The sequence below is a fragment of the Cyprinodon tularosa genome, unplaced genomic scaffold (assembly GCF_016077235.1).
Source record: "Cyprinodon tularosa strain WSP-4 unplaced genomic scaffold, ASM1607723v1 ctg97, whole genome shotgun sequence".
NCBI lineage: Eukaryota > Metazoa > Chordata > Actinopteri > Cyprinodontiformes > Cyprinodontidae > Cyprinodon > Cyprinodon tularosa.
In genome coordinates, this window is record NW_024039751.1 from 297,954 (window position 1) to 317,668 (window position 19,715).

The window sequence follows — 19,715 nt, forward strand, 5'->3', positions numbered from 1 at the left end:
TGGCTGCCTAGTGTCCCATAGTCCTTCTCCTGCAGATCTTTTCTTAGCACCAACTCATCCCTTAGTAATGCACTGAGAAAACTTTGTAAATAGAAATTACTAACTATCCTAAACCAGTAGAGGAAAAGTTAACTCTAATGTTTTATCTGACCTTCTAATAAATTCATTTATGTTATGAACAATATGTTAATTAAATAGAGTAGAACCAGAGAAGACTAGAAGAAATGTTTCAAATGCTTTGGCTAAAAATCACTGTTTATGTTTGTTAACCCTTTGATGCCTGTTGATGCTAATAAGCAACAAACCACTTGTATTACACTGCAAAATTTTTTTATCTACCGTAAGTAATTTTTTACCAATGGAACAAGACAATTTACATTTAAAATAAGAAAAAAAACAACAACTGCAGTCTCTTATTTCCCAAAAGGTGCATAATATCTAATTGTCTTATTGTAAGGGTAAAAATGCTCGTTCCATTGGCAGATCATCTTATTTTCCAAGTCATATGAAGTTATTTTAAGAAATTTTTACTCATTTTCAGAACATTTTTGCAGTGTTGGCAAACAGCCGCCAAGGAGTTTTTGCATCACCCCAGTGCTAGTCACAGTGTAAGTTTTTATGAAGTTATAACTGCTCTTACAACATATATTTTACCTTCATTTCCATTTATTTAGTAACATTAACATTTATAATTTGTCATCTCATTGAAGGGAGAAAAACACACAAAATGTCTTTTTACATGTACATGTATATGTACAGGTTAATAAGACTTTAAGTTAAATATAAATCCACCAGGTACAAAAGAACACTGCAAGAGACATAAAATCTTGTAGGACTTGTTGTCAAATATCCATGCTGTACACAATTTCTTTATCAGTACCTCAGATTTCCTGTATTTTCAGACAATTGGGTCTACGTATTCTTAATACTGATGGATTTTCTGTTTTTCTAAACCTGGAAAACATTTCATAAACCTTGTTTTGTTTGTACTGTAAATGGCTCCTTGTCTTAACATAAACAGGCACAATTTATATTTTATTAAAAGCACAGGTTTGAATCTTTAAAATGTAGTGTTGGCAATTCTTTAGCGTTAATTATTCCTAATTAAGTTTTTTATTTTGAAATCAGCTTCTTAAAACCACTGATTGAATCCATTGACTATGGCGGTGGTTTCTTGATGGGCCCTGTCAACAACCCTTTTTAACAGTCGAACAAATAAAAGTCAACTGTATGACATATTGCAAAGAAACTAAATCAGAATGCCTTTTAATATAACATTCTTAAAATTTACAGTGTAATTACTGAAGGTTTAATTGATTTTTTTTTTCTATGTGTAACAGGATTTAACAATTCTTTTTAAATGACCTGACAACATTTATTCAACTTGCTGATACCTTGCCCTGTGCCCCTGCTATGAGTGAACCATACTGTAAACCACTGATTTATTGGATGAACAGAAAAAGAAAATGAATTTATATTATTTAGTAAATATATATATATATATATATATATATATATATATATATATATATATATATATATATATATATATATATATATATATATATATATATATATATATATACAATATATAATCTTTCACTCTGTGTTATTTTGAAAGCTTTATAAAAATACTATTATCAAAAACTGTAAACAAAGAATTCCTAAAGATCTGGATAGACATTTATTAAACATATTTTTTCTGTAATAAGCTCAAAATTCACACGTTTTCTCTATTAAACCAATTATTGTAACTCCAAAATAAAAAAAAGTGTTGCTGTGGTCAGTTCAATGTGTCATGAAGGGGTACGATTAATCATAAATCTACTTCAGGCCTCACTCAGCCCTGAACTGGATCTGAACTAGAAACGGTGCTGAAGAATGTTCTGCCATATATGGTAACAAACGTCACCTATTCTTCATAGCCCTTTTTCTCCTCTGTTTTGGTTTGTTTTTGTTCATGGCTTCCACACCCTCCATCGCCACCTGATCTGAGGCTTCACATCTCTGAGCTGAGCCTTTGCAGGGAAAACAGCACCCTCTTCCTGCCTCCCTCCACACACTGTTCTTTTCCACTGGAATGCAGGAAACGCTTGTTAGGGAGAAAGTAATCAGCAGCCACAGCCCAATTTAGGAAGCAACAACTGGAAAATTTTATGACTGGTAGGGGACTGATGTTGATTTAAACCTGTTTTATTAAAATTATGAGGGAAATATGGTTAAAAATTAGTTTGAAAAACAAAAAAAAAAACACCCAAAACTTCAAATTTAGTGTAAGGTATTTAGTGGGAAATCAAACACTAAATATACATTTAATAGAACCCTTTAAAACCAGATAAAGTGCATCAAAACTGTTTTTGTACTTGGCACGGGTTGGCCCTGAAGTATACAGTAAGTATGATATGATCCAGACACTATTTCTTTTAGTTACTCTTAAAAATGGGAAAGAAAAAAGAAGATAATTCTCAAGTAAGACAGATGTGTTTTTATCTTCAGAAGATCCCAAATCCATGAGGGTAATTAACCATTTTAGCTTTCTTATTTCTACAGCCAGTAGGATTTGAAAAAATTGAAATGAGTAGTTAAGTTTATATTGTTAGCTCAAACGGTAGTGCCTGTGATGCTGTGGACTCTCTTCTAATTGGATCCTGGGATTGTTGTTAAAGCTACCAATGGCAAAAGTTGATTGATCTGTTCCATTTTGGTTTATTTTAGATTGATGCATCAAATTTATTCTAAAGGCCTTAAGAGTATATTGCACAATGAACTCTGAAATTCCTGGATAATTTGAAAAAATAAAGGTATACTTCAAAATATCCATCACTAAATCTTCACAAAGGCGGAAAATCCATAACACAAGGTCTGATCAACATAGAAATGGTTAATTGTGAACAAAATCGACCTTTGTTTAATGTTATCTTAGTAAATCTTACAGAAAGACTTGATGAGATGATCTGAGACTTAAATATTTTTTTTTATTTTGAGTTTTTACACTAGTCACTTATTTTTATGGACAGGATGGGGCGAGGCATGCGGGAAAGGACCACAGGTCGAATTCGAACCCAGGTCAGCCACTTCGAGGACTAAGGCCTACATATATGGGTCGTGTGCGATAACCACTGCGGCACCAAAGCACACCCAGAAGTGTTTTTTTTTTTTTTTCAGATGGCTTTAAAATTTATATTTGATTCCAAAAAAAATTCCCAAATATTTTATTCTTTAGACATTTTAAAACAAGTCTCGTTTGGTCCTGGTTTGTCCCCCATTAGCCATTTTGACCTCTTGTTATAACAAGCCTGTGTTTATAAGAAATGGGAGAACCAAAAAAAAAAAAAAAAAAACATTTATAATTGTTGGAGTGACTCTGTATTTTCTATGATCTTTCACCTTTTTTCTCTCAACCTCGCACCACCTCACTTTATGCTCCAACTCACAAGATTGCTGTTTCCCTAAAGCACCTGCCAGGAATTTACTATAAATGTTTCCTCTCCACCAGTTTATGCATCTGATGGCAGTTACAGTATCCAGACCTCTTGATACTAGTTTCTTGGTTTGATTCCTTAGATTAATTTGTATATGACTCAACAAAAGTTTCTCTCACGCATTAATCATTTCGTTTACAACATGAACTCTGCTAACCAGTATGTTCTGTGGGCTTTTTGAGGCATTCCCAGGCCAAACAGGAAAAGAAGTTCCTGCTGGATGACTGAATTTCTCACTTTAGCTCTAAGCCCTTTAGGTCACCTTTTGGAGGAAGCTAATTTTGGCAGGTTTAATCACCTTTCATCTTTTTTCACTATGACCTATACCTCATGGCTATAGATGAGAACAGAAATATGCAAAAGATCATCAATCTTCTATGGACTAGTACTCCTGCAACCAAATCCATTTACCATGTGGTCCTTGTGAATAGATTAGTTAGATACTTTAGCTCCCCTGCTTTAAATAAGAACTGATTCCGATAGAAAAGAAAAAAAACAAACACCTTTTTTCCATGTGACAACCCTGACTTCAAATCCGGAGATGTTGACATTCATACTGGCTGGTTCACACTCAGCTGTTATCTGCTTTCAGCAAACTCAAGGCTGTGGCTTGTAGATTCCAACTGAAACCCATCATCCAACATAGTATGGAACCGAAGATCCCAAACAAGACCTCATTCTCCCTCCTTTAGATCCTGTGCAAGAGAACTGCTACCAGAACCCATTGGCAAGCACAAACTTTTCGAAGGGCATGGGCAGAAAGACAATAAAGGCTTATTTGGCTTCTAAGGAGTACTTAAAGCTACAGTGTGTAATAATTACAGGGATATACAGTCAGAAATTTAATATATTATACATAACTATATTATTTATCATCATCTACGAGCTCAGCCTCTTAGCCTTAATATTTGCGTTTCGTTATTTATAATTACATAGGAGTGGGTCTCGCAGCCATGGAGGCAGACATCTTTGCGCTACGGCAGCGCAGAGCCAACAAACTAGCGATTGCGAGATCGCCCATTACGCTCGAAAGTAACTACGGCAAGTTGAGAGAGATGAACTGAGACGGTACTGAACAATAGATACTAAATACGACTATAGATACTAATAAATACTATCTGTAAAATTATCTATGTATACAAACCTCATCACTTGAGAAGGTAGGTGATGCGGACGTCGTGGAAGACATTTTGTCCCGTAACGCTCGCCGTACTGTTGGGGGGGAGAAGCGGTGGGGGGGAGATGTTCATGTTGCTGCGGTCTGCAGTCTGAATGTTAGATGTCGCTGAAAATTACACACTGTAGCTTTAAACGCATGTTTTGGCTCCCAAAGAGGCTCTTTAGCATGCATGTTTCCACATTTGGGCCAAAAGAGAGGGGACCTTGTGCACGCCACTCTCAGAACCAGTGGTGGATAAAGTACTCTATATTAGTACTGGAGTAAAAGTACTGATACTCATAGTCAAATCTTATTAAACTACAAGTAAAAGTGACAAGGTCAAACATCTACTCAAGTTAAAGTATCAAACTACTCACTTTTGAAAATACTTAGTATTAAAAATTACATGGATTTAAAAGTACTTTTGTGTTCAAAAGTACGAATACATTTTTCTAATATCAGCACATTTCTGTGTACTCTTCAGTTTAATTTCAGAGCAATTTTAAAGTACCTTGTAACTTTCAGAGACCACCTGATGTATTGATGCATAGAGCTACTCTGCTAAAAACTCTAGACCACTTGTAAAGAACTTTTGCATAAAATTCCACAAACAATTTAGGACAGCTATTTTGATTATTGATTCTTATTTAAAAACAAAGCAAAAGCAAAACAGGATCGTCTTGATTCTCCTGACACTTTTATAATAGAATAGAGGTTTAAGGTTTAATCTATTACCATAAAAAAAGAACACAACTCATACTACTGAAGAACTTGGTTCCATAGCATACCTGTCTCTTCTTTTGGACAAAGAAGAGAGGTGGTTTGAAAGGGGTTTGAAGGAAGCCATTTACATGAAGATAGAAAAACCAACCTTAAACAGAGGGGGTGGATTCAAGTTTCAGCTCTTGAAAACCTATAACGCTGCATTAGAATTGATTCTTCACCACTGTCTCAATCCTCATTGCCAGACCAATAACAACAGTAACAACTCCCCATTACAGAGGTATGGGCCAGTTTTCGATTAATTTGTATCCCAACAATGACCTTAATGACTCCCTTTCACAAAGGGGTTCAATTTGCATGTTTCTAAGCCATAAAAAGTATTTTGTTTGGCTGCTCAATGAAAGCCTATGGCTCATACAGACATTTTGAATTGAGGAAGCTCTCTGGATGGAAAGTGAAATGTCTTAAAATTTGGAAAACAAAGTCCAGTGGTTTGTTTTTTTACTTTGTTTTGGAAGTCCCATAGCAACAACTAACACCCTAATTAAAAGTATAAACTAAAAATAATATCCACACTGAGTTTCTCAGCTTTATGGAATGTCATGTTGAGTAGAAAGTATAATATTTGAAATTGAAATGTAGTGGAGTGAAAAAAAATCACTCAAGTAAGGTAAAGATACTCAAAAAATTACCTAAGGAGAGTGATCAAGTAAATGTACATTGTTACCTTCAACCACTAGTCAGAATGTGTAGAAAATGGTAGCCTTGGTGGAGTCTAACTGTAACTATCACTGAACAACACATTATGCCACTTCTAATTTGCTCTCCAGAAAATAGTGTGTCTCTCTACAGAACAGATCCTTACTTTTAGAATATTAAAATGGCCCTCTGAATTAACATCAAAGCCCAAAGCTGTATCTGTAGATTTAAGAATATGTAATGGAGAGTGCAACCACAAGAGGTCAGTGTTGTTCTTTGTAAGAATGTGAAGGTCCTGTGGTCCTGTGGTTTACTGATACAGTTGTATATGTTCAAAGCGAGTTGAAGTCGAAATTATTGGATTATCATTTAAACATAAAACTGTATCATGGTACATCATGGGCAAGTTTAATTTTATTTAATTCTGGTTAAATTACATTTAAAAGCATTTACTAATGCTTCCAACATTTATAATAGTTTTAATTCACACATACGTAAGTATAGAATAGAATAGAAACTCCCTTTATTGTCCCAGAATGTGGAAATTGTTGTGTTACAGTAGCAAATGCATTACAGCAATAATGATCACACAAATATGGGCCTTAAAAAGTGAATAAAACTAACAGAATAAATGTTAGAAAAATAAAGAACCAAAAAAATACTGTACTGTACAATGTTTTTAAAGATATTAATACTGTCATCTGAAGAAAAAGAATCTATATATATATATATATATATATATATATATATATATAGATTCTTTTTCCCATAGAAATCTGGCCTGGGGAAACCATGAAGCCAAGGAAGGTCATGGATGTGACATGAAATTCACACTTCTCTGCTTTAACGAACAGCTGGTTTTGGAGAAGGCGAAGTAAGACAGCACGGACATGTTCCCTATGGGCTGAGAGGTTTTCAGAATAGATTAGAACATCGTCAATGTAGACAAAAACAAACTGCCCAATCATGTCACGGAGAACCTCATTAACGAGGTTCTGAAAAACTGCTGGGGCATTTGTTAGGCCAAAAGGCATGACCAGATATTCATAGTGGCCAGAGGGAGTGTTAAAGGCAGTCTTCCACTCGTCACCCTCCCTAATGCGGACCAGATGGTAAGCGTTCCGCAGATCCAATTTAGTGAAGATCTTGGCCCTCTGGATCTGGTCGAAGGCCGAGTTCATAAGGGGAAGTGGATAACGGTTCTTAACAGACACCTCGTTGAGCCCCCTATAGTCAATGCAAGGTCTGAGGGACCCATCCTTTTTCCCCACAAAAAAAAACCCAGCACCAGCAGGGGATGAAGAAGGACGAATTATCCCTGCCCTGAGTGACTCATTAATGTATTTCTGCATTGCCTGGGACTCTGGTATGGACAGAGAGTAGAGTCGACCCCTAGGAGGGGTTGTTCCCGGAAGCAGTTCAATGCTGCACTCAAATGGGCGGTGAGGCGGTAGAGCTGTGGCTCTGGACTTATTAAAAACCTCTTTTAGATCATGGTAGTCTGCGGGGACCTTAGAAAGGTCAGGGTAAACCTCCTCCACCTCATTCTCTGCAATTAAAAGAGGTTGGGCAGACAACAAACAGGACTGAGAACAGGAGGGAGCCCAACCCATGACTTCCACTCTTCTCCAGTCAATCAGGGGATTGTGTCTCCGGAGCCAGGTGACACCCAGGACAACAGGAACCTGAGGGGAGTCAATGATTATGAAGGTCAAAGTCTCTCTATGGTTACCTCCGACTAGCAGTTCCACCGGCTCCGTGACGAGGTGGGAGTGGTTCAACCGGTGGCCATCCAGGGCGAGGACGCTGTGAGGTGACGGGCCCGGGAGGAGTCCAATGTTCAGACTTCTGGCGAACCCCTCGTCCATGAATTCAGTGTCTGCCCCAGAATCAATAAGAACAGACAGGTTATGTGCTATGGCTGAAACGGTCAAGGTAGCAGGAAGCAAGAGGTCTGGGGAGACAGAGAGTGTAGTGCGGCTCAGGAGGGATCTCCCCCCCCCTACTGAGCCTTGGCTTTTACTGGACAGGTGCCAATGTAGTGACCCACGGCTCCACAGTACAGGCAGAGGTTTAATTTACGCCTGCGAAGACGCTCCTCAGTAGACAGCTTGCTCCTGCCCAATTGCATGGGTTCAGGATCAGCTGCGCTTGGGAGGGGTGAAGCCTCTGCTGGAGTAGAGAACGACCTGGGGAGAAACTGGTTAGCAGCTTGGCGCTCCCTTCGACGTTCCATAAGTCGAAGGTCAATCCGGGTTGCCAGATCCTCCAAGTCCTTTAGTGACCGTGGGAAATCCCGGGTGGCAAGTTCATCCTTAATTTTTTCATTTAGTCCAGTAATAAAAACATCCATCAGGGCATGCTCATTCCAGCGGCTCTCAGCTGCTAAGAGATGAAAGTCAATGATATACTCAGAAACTGACTTATCCCCCTAGTGGATTCACGGCATGGTAGCACGGGGCTGAAAACCCTGATCATCTCCTGGGAGAAATCGTCATATGAGTGGCAGATATCAGAGTCATTTTGCCATTCAGAAGTTCCCCACAATCTTGCCTTACCGGTCAGCAGGGAAATTACATATGCAACCCTGGAGCGTTCAGAGGGGTATGCGGATGGCTGTAACTCAAACTGGATCTCACACTGTGTGAGGAAGGCTCGGCATTGGTCCGGATCGCCCCTAAACAGTTCGGGCGGGGTCAGGCGTGGTTCTGACAGCTGCGGTGAGCGTGATGCGGTGACAGGTGCTGACGCCTGCGGAAGTGAGGCGGCTGGAGGAGCCTGGTCGCGGAGATGAGAGAGGATCTCACTGACGCCAGCCTCTAACTGAGAAATAGATCTCTCCACGCCAGCACGCCACTGATCGTCTGGAGATGGATCCATGTTGGCCAGATTATTCTGTAATGAGACAGAGACGGTTTTATCCAGGACGGAGAGGCAGGCAGTCAGGCGGAGCTTTTCAGAGTCAGGGATCCAGAGAGGGGGAAGCAGGCAGGCAGATTCAAACGGTTCGGGCAGGCTCGGAGTCGGGGGGCAGATCGGGTCGGAAACAGATAGGCGGTCAGGTTCTTCCTTGATGCTGGATTATTCGTAGCTGGTTGGCTTGAGATAATCTGGCACAGAGGACAGATCTGATGGGGCTTTTAAAGTGCTGGAAGCAGGTGACTCCAGTCAGAGCTGATTGCAGATGAGTGGAGCAGAGCAGGTGCGAGGACTCAGTGATCAGGCCAGAATCAGTGCAGAAACCATTACACTATCTACCAGGAGTTGGTGTTTGGAACCTCTGGTGTATTTGCCAATTCCCTTCTGAGCTATGCTCATGTATTGATCCACGTGCCCGCTTATTTTAGCCGCTATGATCCTGGACATGAGCTTCCACATTGTGTTTCCACGTTATGGAAAAATAAAAATTGGAAAATAAAATATTGTACTGTACAATGTTTCTACAAAGATCAATACCGTGCAGTAATCTGAATATATATATATATATATATATATATATATATATATATATATATATATATATATATATATATATATATATATATATATATATATATATATATATATATATATATATATATATATATACATATATATATATATATATATATATACATATACGTATATATATATATATATATATATATATATATATATATATATATATATATATATATATATATATATATATATATATATATATATATATATATATATATATATATATATATATATATTATATATATATATATTTATTTATTTTTTTTTACTTGCATTTTGTTGGGTGTTCATTTTCAACTCCAGTGATGTTTGCTGTGGTGGAGCCCAGCCATCCTCCCCTCCCCCTGCAGCCTCTGCTGTCAGAAGATGCAGGACCTGAGCTGTGACTCCAGACGGCTCAGAGAGCCGCGACCGCCTCTGTGACTGGAAGGAGGCGCGCTCCTGGATCTGATATTCTCTCTTTGTTTATTTTCCTTTTTTCTTTTCCTGTGTCTCTCTTTTGAACCTGTCACGTGTTTTCGGGTTTTATAACGTTTGAGAAGATCTCAATGATGGTTCTGTTTAGGATCTCATTTCCCCGCAGCTGATCCCGCTCCTCTCAGCGTGATGGATTCAAACCACTTCGACGCACTGAAACTTTTATTTTGTTTTCTTTTGGGTAAGTGTAATTTACTTCCACATTTATTATTATCAGAGCACCTCCATCCACCGCGGGAAACTCCACTCATTAAGTGATGCAGCCTTTAGAGACAATCCCACCCTGCAAGTACTGTAAAATATTAGAACTGCTTCTATGTTAAAAGAAAAGAATGCATCTTATTTTATTTCTCTAGTTGGCCTTTAAAATGTTTATAATGAGCAAGTGAGAGCAGGATCAGTTACATATCATAGAGCATGCACTAAAGTAGAATTACACTAATCTGACCCCAATAAAAAGCCCTGACCTATATTATGTCCAATGGGAAATTCTGGATCTCTCATTAGCTGCTTGGATAAAATCATGCTGATAATTCTACCTCTTTCAGGCTGTCAGTGATGAAGCTCCTCTTCTATATCTTCTACAAAGCTAACAGCAAATAATAGCGAGCAATAAAATGTAGTTAAATCCATTTTAACTAGTGTATTTTCATTTGATCTATCTATCTATCTATCTATCTATCTATCTATCTATCTATCTATCTATCTATCTATCTATCTATCTATCTATCTATCTATCTATCTATCTATCTATCTATCTATCTATCTATCTATCTATCTATCTATCTATCTATCTATCTATCTATCTATCTATCTATCTATCTATCTATCTATCTATCTATCTAATACATGTCTACAGTGCATGGATGTTCATTATCAGATGCACTCCCTGTCAGTTATTGATACAAATCAAAGGATGAATTTAAAGGACCTGTAGTTGTCAAACATAACCTTTACCTTGATGTAAAAACAGCATTTATCAGGAGGATGAGGGCTCGTGGATAGCAGATGCACCATCTGGTCCTGCTCTGTCTGGAAATATTTAGCTTCCTTCAGTGGATTGGCCAGGTGACACAGGACTGCAATTTCAAAGTTTGCGGTTACTGACTTTAAACTGGTGGGTTGATGCTAATCATTTTGGCCCTTACGTGTTTTTGAGCTATTAGCAGAAAGTAATAATATTTTAACACAGATTGCTTACGCTGCTCATTTAATTAGGATTCATTAACATACACTCTATTTGTGAGAGACCCTCAAACTGAGCATCAGATGTTTCTCATTAATGGATAACAAGCTGGCTTGCGTGGGCATCGTGACATTTAAAAACAGAGACAATACATCAGTGCCTTAACTCAATAACACCAGTTCCATAAGTGCACAATGGCATTAAAACAACAGATTTATGGGCGCCAGAGAGAAACAGATCTCCATTGTCTTTATGTTAGAAATGTTATGAAACCACCTAGGAAGGCATTTTTCTGTGAGACGGATCGGCTACAGAATGATGACATTTAAACCCATTGTTGCCCTCCTGAGAAGTGCTTTAATAAAGATCCCTCCAAAGCTGAAAGAGATAACATTATGTGACATTTAAGCAGCTAAAGGCCTCTCTTACCTGCAAATGGTGAAGTCTGTGAGTCAAGTATCAGCATTAAATGATAGATACTGTTTTTTTTATACAGTAGTTCCTTTGGTGCAGTTTGGTTAAGTTTATGTGGACAATCAGGAATGGGAAATCGATGTTTTCTGGATTTATTTACAGTTTGATGTCCAGATAAAGACAGATTTGGTGGTATGTCTGGGCCGTCGGAATTTAAGGACAATGTGTCCATAAATTGCATGGTTGGTTAAATAGTAATGACTAAATTAGATCCTCTCTAGTAATCTGTTCTAGATTCAACTCCCCAAACTGTTTTTCCACGGCTCTTTGATAACAGTTCTGGTCAGATGTCTAAAAACACTCATTGTTGACATGTTTTATAGTATTGACATCTTTAAATTGTCTTCTTGCTCATTTTGAGGTGACTCACCGGTCAATAGAATGTACAACAGGATGTGTTTTAAAAAGTTTTCTGTCAGATCCACACAGGCTCAAATATTTCTATAAGTACACCTTTAATGTGCATACAGACTTTTTCCTAAATACATTTAACAATCTGCTGAGAAACTGCATGCTTTTTATATCAGTGGATTAATAGAAATTGCTTTTCCTAAACAAAATCAGGTTTTAAACAATGCGTCTTAATTTTAAATGAAGTTGAGATTCACAGAAGCTCTTGGTTCGCCTTTTTTGTCTGTTCTTACACCAGCTGGGATGAGTGTTTATTGTGTAACACACTATTTTAGCCAAATTCCAATTGTCTAATGGTTGATTTGAACAGAGGTTAATTGATTAGGAGCTAGTCCTCCTCTCCATTAGAGTATCCAGTCTGTGTATCACACCAGCACTGCTGAGACTAAGAAGGACGATCAACATGATACTATCAACACAAGGAATGTGCAAAGTCGGTCCTGCAGGTTTTCTGTTTCCCTGCTTCAGCACAGCTAATTCTGATTGCAGTTTTGCCAAAGACTGTTAATCAGTGGAAGTCTGCTGAGCTGAGGCAGGGAAACCTCTAAATCCTGCCGGACAGCAGCCTTCGAGGACCAACTTTGAACATGCCTGGTCTACATCCATCTATCCATTATTTTTCTATCACGCTTTATCCCAGCTGTCTACGGGCGAGAGGCGTAGTACACCCTGGACAGGTCGCCTGATCTACAATACTTCACAATTTAAGCAGTCTTCCTTGATTCCTTAAACTCCCTTCTCTTTGCTGCAATGAAAAAACGAATGCAACCGTTTCTGGCATTTATTTAATCATATTTACTTACTTTAACACAACTGTCTCATGTTAGCAGGGTATGACATAAAACAATTGTGTTAAAGTCACTAAATATGATAAGTAAATGTCAAAAGCGGTTTCATTCTTTTTTTGCGTGTGTGAGCACATTCAACACATTCTCACCAATTTCCTCTAAGTTGATGAGGACAGTTTTGATCAGATGGTTGAAACCTGGACAGCATTAGTGGTTCTAACAGGAAAGTGACTCCAAACACACACCAACACAGGTTTACAGACGATAAAGCATTCTAATGTCAAGCTTCTGGAAATGTTCCAAACTCAACACTGTTAAAAGTTAATGGACTATGAATCAGAGCCCAGCTTGCCGGGCTAAGCAGCATAACCTATGAAACAGTGATTAAATATTTCTGGAATGTTCAAGGGCTGTATGTATAACTTTGGTCCTAAGTGAGATGATATATTCATACAATTTGTTGTATCATCATTACAGCTTGGAAAAAATGGTTCAATGCATCATTAAAAGATCTGAATTATGGCATTCCTTTTCATGACAAGTGAGTTTCTACTTGTGAGCCGAAGTGTAGATTTTTATAAAGAAATCTATGCTGAGTCTTATTTTTGCTCTACAGAAGAAAGGAGCAGGCTGCAGCAGGGTAAAGAGAACATAGCAGAGTCATATGCTGTGCAGAGATGCTGCAGCGTTTCCATCTCTTAACTTTCGTCTAGACCGAAATGTTTTCTCATTGGGTTCCCCAGGTGCTGTGCGTTCAGACAAGAGTAATAACATGACACAGTGAGTCACGTTGATTTGTTGCACGTAATGCTGGGCAAGTGCTGTTTCTGCAGCATTGTGTGAGGACCTCCATCTGCACGGCAGAGAAAGAGTGATTCCTTCTGACTGTGAAGCATCTGCTCACCCCCTTTTAACAGCAACTCAGACACTCCTGTGAAGAACGAAAGTGCCTTGGGGCTCTTTCTGTTTTTCCATCTGAACAAGCTGTAAAACATGTTTTTTTGTGTTTTTATTGATCTTAAGAAGGATTTCAGACTGGAAAATCACTTATATCCGCATGCCTTATTTTTTCCCCTAACCTTCTGATAAGTGTTGAAGGTGCAAACATTTTTAAAGCACCATTATAAAAGTATTGATGCACATTGAGTTTTTACATTTAGTCACGTTAAACTTAAACACATTTGTTTTTCTTAAAGGAATAGTACACCCAAAACATGATTAGCCTTCATTTTCTACTCACCCCCATGCTGAACAACACTCTGGAGTACTTTTTTGATATCTCAAATGCATCTGGAGATCTGGGAGGCTTCTTGCTGTCTCCAGATGAAAGTGCGCATTCAGCTCGGCAAAGAACTCATGCTCTTCCTCAACACTGAAGTCCTCAGACATTTTTCTTTCGTTGTTTCTTTTTTTGCACAGGTAAACAGCACATTTCTTCTTCTACGCTTGCATTATCGGCAGAGCAGACGCTAAATGCGCACTTTCATCTGGTTTGGTCTGCCGCGGTTTCCGTAGCGTCGTGAACGCACAGGCGCGCGCTTTTAGGAAATCCTATACACTACTGTTTATGCTCTAAAAACATTCTAAATGACTTCGTTTCGAGTAAATTATGGACGCTACCCACTCAGGACACTTGGAATACATTGGACGAGCAGTATGGAGGAATATTGACACGTTTTTTGTGGACTTTTCTGGACCTTTCTGCCTCGGTCACCATAGACCTCCATTATTTGAATGTCAGCAGACAGCAAGAAGCCTCCCAGATCTCCAGATGCATTTGAGATATCAAAAAAGTACTCCAGAGTGTTGTTCAGCATGGGGGTGAGTAGAAAATGAAGGCTAATCATGTTTTGGGTGTACTATTCCTTTAAGGTTCTTTACACACTTCATTTAAAACCTTTAGACAGAGCGGTTAAAAGTTTTCTGAGGAAAACCAGCAGATCGCATTTAGATAATGAGTTCAGAATTCATGAACGTAGCATGTAACTGGAGACAGAAGAGGGAAAAAAATCCTTTTTTTAAGTCAAAGTATCTTCTTGCAAAACCACCTAAGTTTGTTTGGCCATCTCTGACATGACAGATTGGGACTTAAAAACCAACACAAATCAGTTTTTTTTTGGTACTGTACAGAATTTTTTCGCAATCTTTTTTTGATTTGTGTACCCCTTTGGGCATTTTGTCTTACAATGAGAAGCCCCTTAGTCAAAAGAATCGAAAACTGCCCATAAGTGGAATGTAGAATAACTAATTATAAAATAAAAAGTATTTTACTTAATGTTTTTAACTTGAGCATTAAATTCTTTGGCATGATATTCTTTATAACTCCCAAAAAAAAAAAAAACAAAAAAAAAAAAACATAAATATATTGCCTGGAAGCTAGTAAGGAATCAAAATAAAATAAAATTATACCATAAATTAGAGACTTAGACTTTACAGATTTATTTTGTAATTTTGTATACAGGAGTGTATACAAAGATAAATTTAGCTTAAAACAGCTCTAGACGATTTCATTTTTTGAAGTGACCTGGAAGAACTTATTGCTTTAGTTTTCCGCCTGCTCTACTACTGGTCATGGCTGAAGCAAGGAAAACTGTAAACCTTCTGAGGAGACTAAAAAGAGAAAACATAAAAGGGATAATACACAAGGAAAAAAGAGAGTCGATCTTGTGAAGGAGATGTTCGTTGGCGCAGGCTGAAAGAAGAAGCCGAATGTAAAACCGATTCTCTTTTATCAACTTTATTGTTAGACTTGTAAGTTAACACTTTGCTCCTAGTATAGAGTTAATTATCTTTATTATTTTCGATATTTAGCAGAAGGAAAATATGGGCAGTTACAGGTCTAGCACCCCTAGTGGCCAAAAGATGTGTGCATTGAAGTAATTCTGTTTTCCAGTCATTCTTATTAGTAATTTAGTTTTCCTCTGTTGTCTAAGTACACCTTGTTTGACGCTGAATCTGAAAATAGTAACTAACATGCTGTAATAACAGGTAATAACATGCTGTGATACGTGTGTCTTTAAACACAGTAGAGTACATTTCCTGAGCTTCACCGCTGTGAACACGTTTGGTGTCAGAGGTTGGTCAAAGTTTGAGGTAGGAAGTGTTGCTGATTCCCTGAAATTATTACATTTTAGCTGTCATACAATGGAGGGGAAAGTGTGTTATGAGCATTATGAATCTTTCAAACCTCTTTTAAAGATTAATGGGACAGAGGTGGCTTAAAAGCTGTCTCCTTCCAGCTCATATCACTCTCTGCTGCAGCTCCAAACTCTAAGGTGCTGGTTGGAGTGTGTTTCAGCAGATACCTGACTACAAACTGCTTATTTCAAACTTCTGTCTTTTCGTCTCCAGTCAAGTCTTTTTTATTTATTTTTTTTATTTATTATTTTTTTTGCAGACATTTTGGCATAAACCAGACAAGTTTTTTCTAAGATATTTTTCAAAACCTGTCTCTAAGAGGCTTTTCTATTTTCAGATGAAAGGTGAAATTTGTCAAACTTTTCCACACCATCAGGTATACAAAGGCTTAAGCAAGTTCCTAGGCTTCTATTAAAGATAATAATGTCAGTATGTAGTTTTAGAGAGTTCTAGGGTCTGTGTTCCTTAAACCAATAACAAGAGTGTCTAATTGATGCTTTGCTTTTGTTTAAGTCCCAATTGAAAGGGGCTTTGTTGGAGCAAATACTTGTATAAGTTTTTAAATATAATAATACAGTAAAATGTGCTCATAGTCTTATTAATTCTTTCCCAGCAACATATCCGTTTCTTGAAAGGGACAAAAAATGTTTTTTTTTAACCAAAAAAGTTACACAAAATAAAAAAAGACCATAAACATAAAATGGAATAACAATGGCTTTTAATGAAAAGTAATAATAACATTTTTACTAACATTATTAATGCACCATTTTCATTGTACTACTTTAACCAAGAGCTAAAAAGACAGACTTTTCTCAGAGCAGTCGACCTTTTAGCAGTTGACCTTTGACGTCTTTAGCACTTCATCTGACAGATGAAGCACTTATGCAGCTTCATCTGTCAGAGGCAGAGCACTGGGTCAGAGATGAATGGACTAGACTTGGGACAGTCAAGTTCCCTGAGACATATTTCATTGCAAACAGACAAAGGTCAAAAGGGATAGCCAGTTTCCCTCGATTAAAATTCTTCATGTAGAAAATCTTAACGATCCCTAGGGGAATGATGTTCAAAAGTCTAAAAATTGGGAATAAAATGTTTTAATTGCTAGCATGATATGATCTCCACTGATTTTTGAACCTTTTTAAAATCCATCATCCATCTTTCCCTGCTTATTTGGACCGGGTGGTGGAGCCAGTGCCTATCTTCAGCAGTCTATGGATGACACCGGTACAACCAAGAGAGTTTGTAGTCTGTTGCAGGGCAAAACAGAGACACAACCATACACACACCTAAGGAGGATTTAGAGAAGCCAATTAATCTAAAAGTCATGTTTATGGAATGCGGAAGGAAGCCAGAGTATCCAGAGAGAACCCAATTATGCACATGGAGAGCATGCAAACTCCATGCAGAAAGACCCTGGGGTGGGAATTGAACTCAGAACCTTCTTCCTGCAAAGCAACAGTGCTACAAACTGCACCACCGTGCAGCCTAGTTTGATTGTGTCAGTAAAAAAGTTTTTTTTATTGTCCCCCAAACAGTTTCAGCTGCATCACCACAGCAAAGGTGTAACATTGTGATGAAAGTTGGTGGGGACACTCGGGTGGGGGCTGATGGACCCGAACTCTTTCATTAGGTTTTTGTATTTTCCAAAAATGAACTCAAAGATATATTTATTGAACAATTTTACTATTGTTGAGAACACAAGAGAAGTAAAATACAGTACTATTTATATATGGATATGCTGCATTTCAAAAATAGCATATTTAGTTCATGTAAACATTCTGGTAATCTTGGAGATCTATTTTATTGCATTTTGCATATCCCAGTAAATTTGTTTCACCTTTAATCTGCAGCTCCCCCTATTTCTCTCTGTGCTCTGTTTAAAAAGATTTATCAACCTCTTTACTAATATAATGATTCCAGAAACAAAATTTCAAGACATGTAGAAGCTCTGCAGTCTGATTCTGTCTGCACAATAAGAAAACATGTTGATTTTAACCTGTAACGGGGAGTCATGGTCCTCTGAGAAGCCCAGCTTTTTTCAATAGTAAAGAAGAACAAACTGTTTTCTCAAACTTCTTGCATTATATTAACGGCGTGTATAAACGTACAATCTGTTGGCATTTTTAGCTCTGTATGTCTAACGAACAAAATATTTTTCTGTGGCGTCTCTAATTTTTTTAACCAACCCCTCTCTTAACTTTTCCTTAAACATACTGTATATCGAAGTAGCTCCCATTTAATGCTGCTATGTGTTTCTCCTCCTCAACTTAGTTACTACTGTATGTACGCAGTGAAATACGACTGCAAATCAGATGTCTCAAAGCAACAGATCTGATGATGTTACACCAAGAGGCGAGACATGGGAGCAGAGCGAGAGAGGGAAAAAACACGGACTCAAAATGCTCTGAACATAGTTAGCTGCACTCAACCTTTGTTACCTTTGGCTAAAATAAATGAACAGAAAGGGGGAAAAAAAGTGAAAATTATTGGTGGGGACTGTCCCCGCCTTGCCAAAGTTGGTGGGGATACACCACACCAGTCCTTTAGAAAGTTAGGCCTGTGCACCACAGCTACAAGCAAAATGAAGTAAAATAAAGACTGGGATTAACAACCACCAGAGGATCAAATGATAAATGTAGCTGTATGTTGGAGTATGTAACAGCACAAGGAAAGATGTGTTTGTCTTGAGACTGTCCAAGAGGAAACAAGAAACAAGAAGGTTTCTCCCACTAGGAATTTCCAGTGGCCTTTCCTATGACATCCTTCAGCCTGTGCTCTGTACAGTTAACTTAAACAAGATATCTAAATGCAGATTAGATCAGCCTTTAGTCTTCTCGTCCTGAGGATGAAGCAGAGGAAATTCCCATCAATTTAAACGAAGACATTAAGGGAGCTTCTAATTAATCCTGTTTTTTTTTTTTGTCACCTAAAGAGTTGACGCATATGAGTTATTTTAGATTGCTCAGGCCAATCTACAGCGCTTGACACTATCTAGCTATAAGCGTGGCTCCCCTCTTGAAATACCGACTTTAAGTCGGGAGAAGACGCACCGTCGTTGGCCAGGTCTTCAGACCTGGAAGAACTTATTGTCTCCATGTGACTGAGGGCAAGAGAAAAGGATCCTGAGCTTCTTCCTGAATTGAACCTATTGAAGTATGTACTCTGTCCAGAATTCCATCTGTCTGATCATCCTTCTGCTTGTTGTCTTCCTTATCCCTGACCTAGAATCTCTAACATTGTTCAGCAGGAGTTTGCTTTCTATACTATTTCTGTATGACTCACTTTCTCTTATCTTGGCCTTAAATTGCTTCTGTATACCACTTATTAATTCCCTGTCACTCTTCTTCAAGGCTTGTTTTTCTTGTTGACCACTTCAGATCACTTGTGATTCATGGTTAATTATTTGAGAAGCATTACGCTGTTCTGGTTGGGATGATGTTATCTACACAGAAGTGAATGTAGTCAGCCACACAGTGATGTCCTCTCTATGTGGTTGACACAGTGCATCCCGAGCTGTAGGCTCAAAACAATCTTGAATGGCTTCTTCTTCCTCCTGTGAGCATCTTCAGTTAATTTTAATGCATGTCGTCTCTTATAAAGTGACTTATACTCTTAGCAGAGAAAAAAAACTCATTGTGATCTGATTTCCCAAGAAATCTTACATTTGATATGGAGGA

At 38.0% G+C, this 19,715-nt stretch overlaps 1 protein-coding gene across 1 annotated transcript in view; it reads left to right on the plus strand.

Moving 5' to 3' along the window:
• The first annotated feature begins 9,920 nt into the window (after positions 1-9,920).
• Positions 9,921-19,715, plus strand: part of LOC119776951 (receptor activity-modifying protein 3-like) — a 43,838-nt gene continuing 34,043 nt past the window's right edge. Inside the window, exon 1 of the mRNA XM_038275613.1 lies at positions 9,921-10,222. Within this exon, the coding sequence (XP_038131541.1) occupies positions 10,171-10,222 (52 nt within the window). The 5' untranslated portion in view covers positions 9,921-10,170. The remainder of the gene's footprint in view (positions 10,223-19,715) is intronic.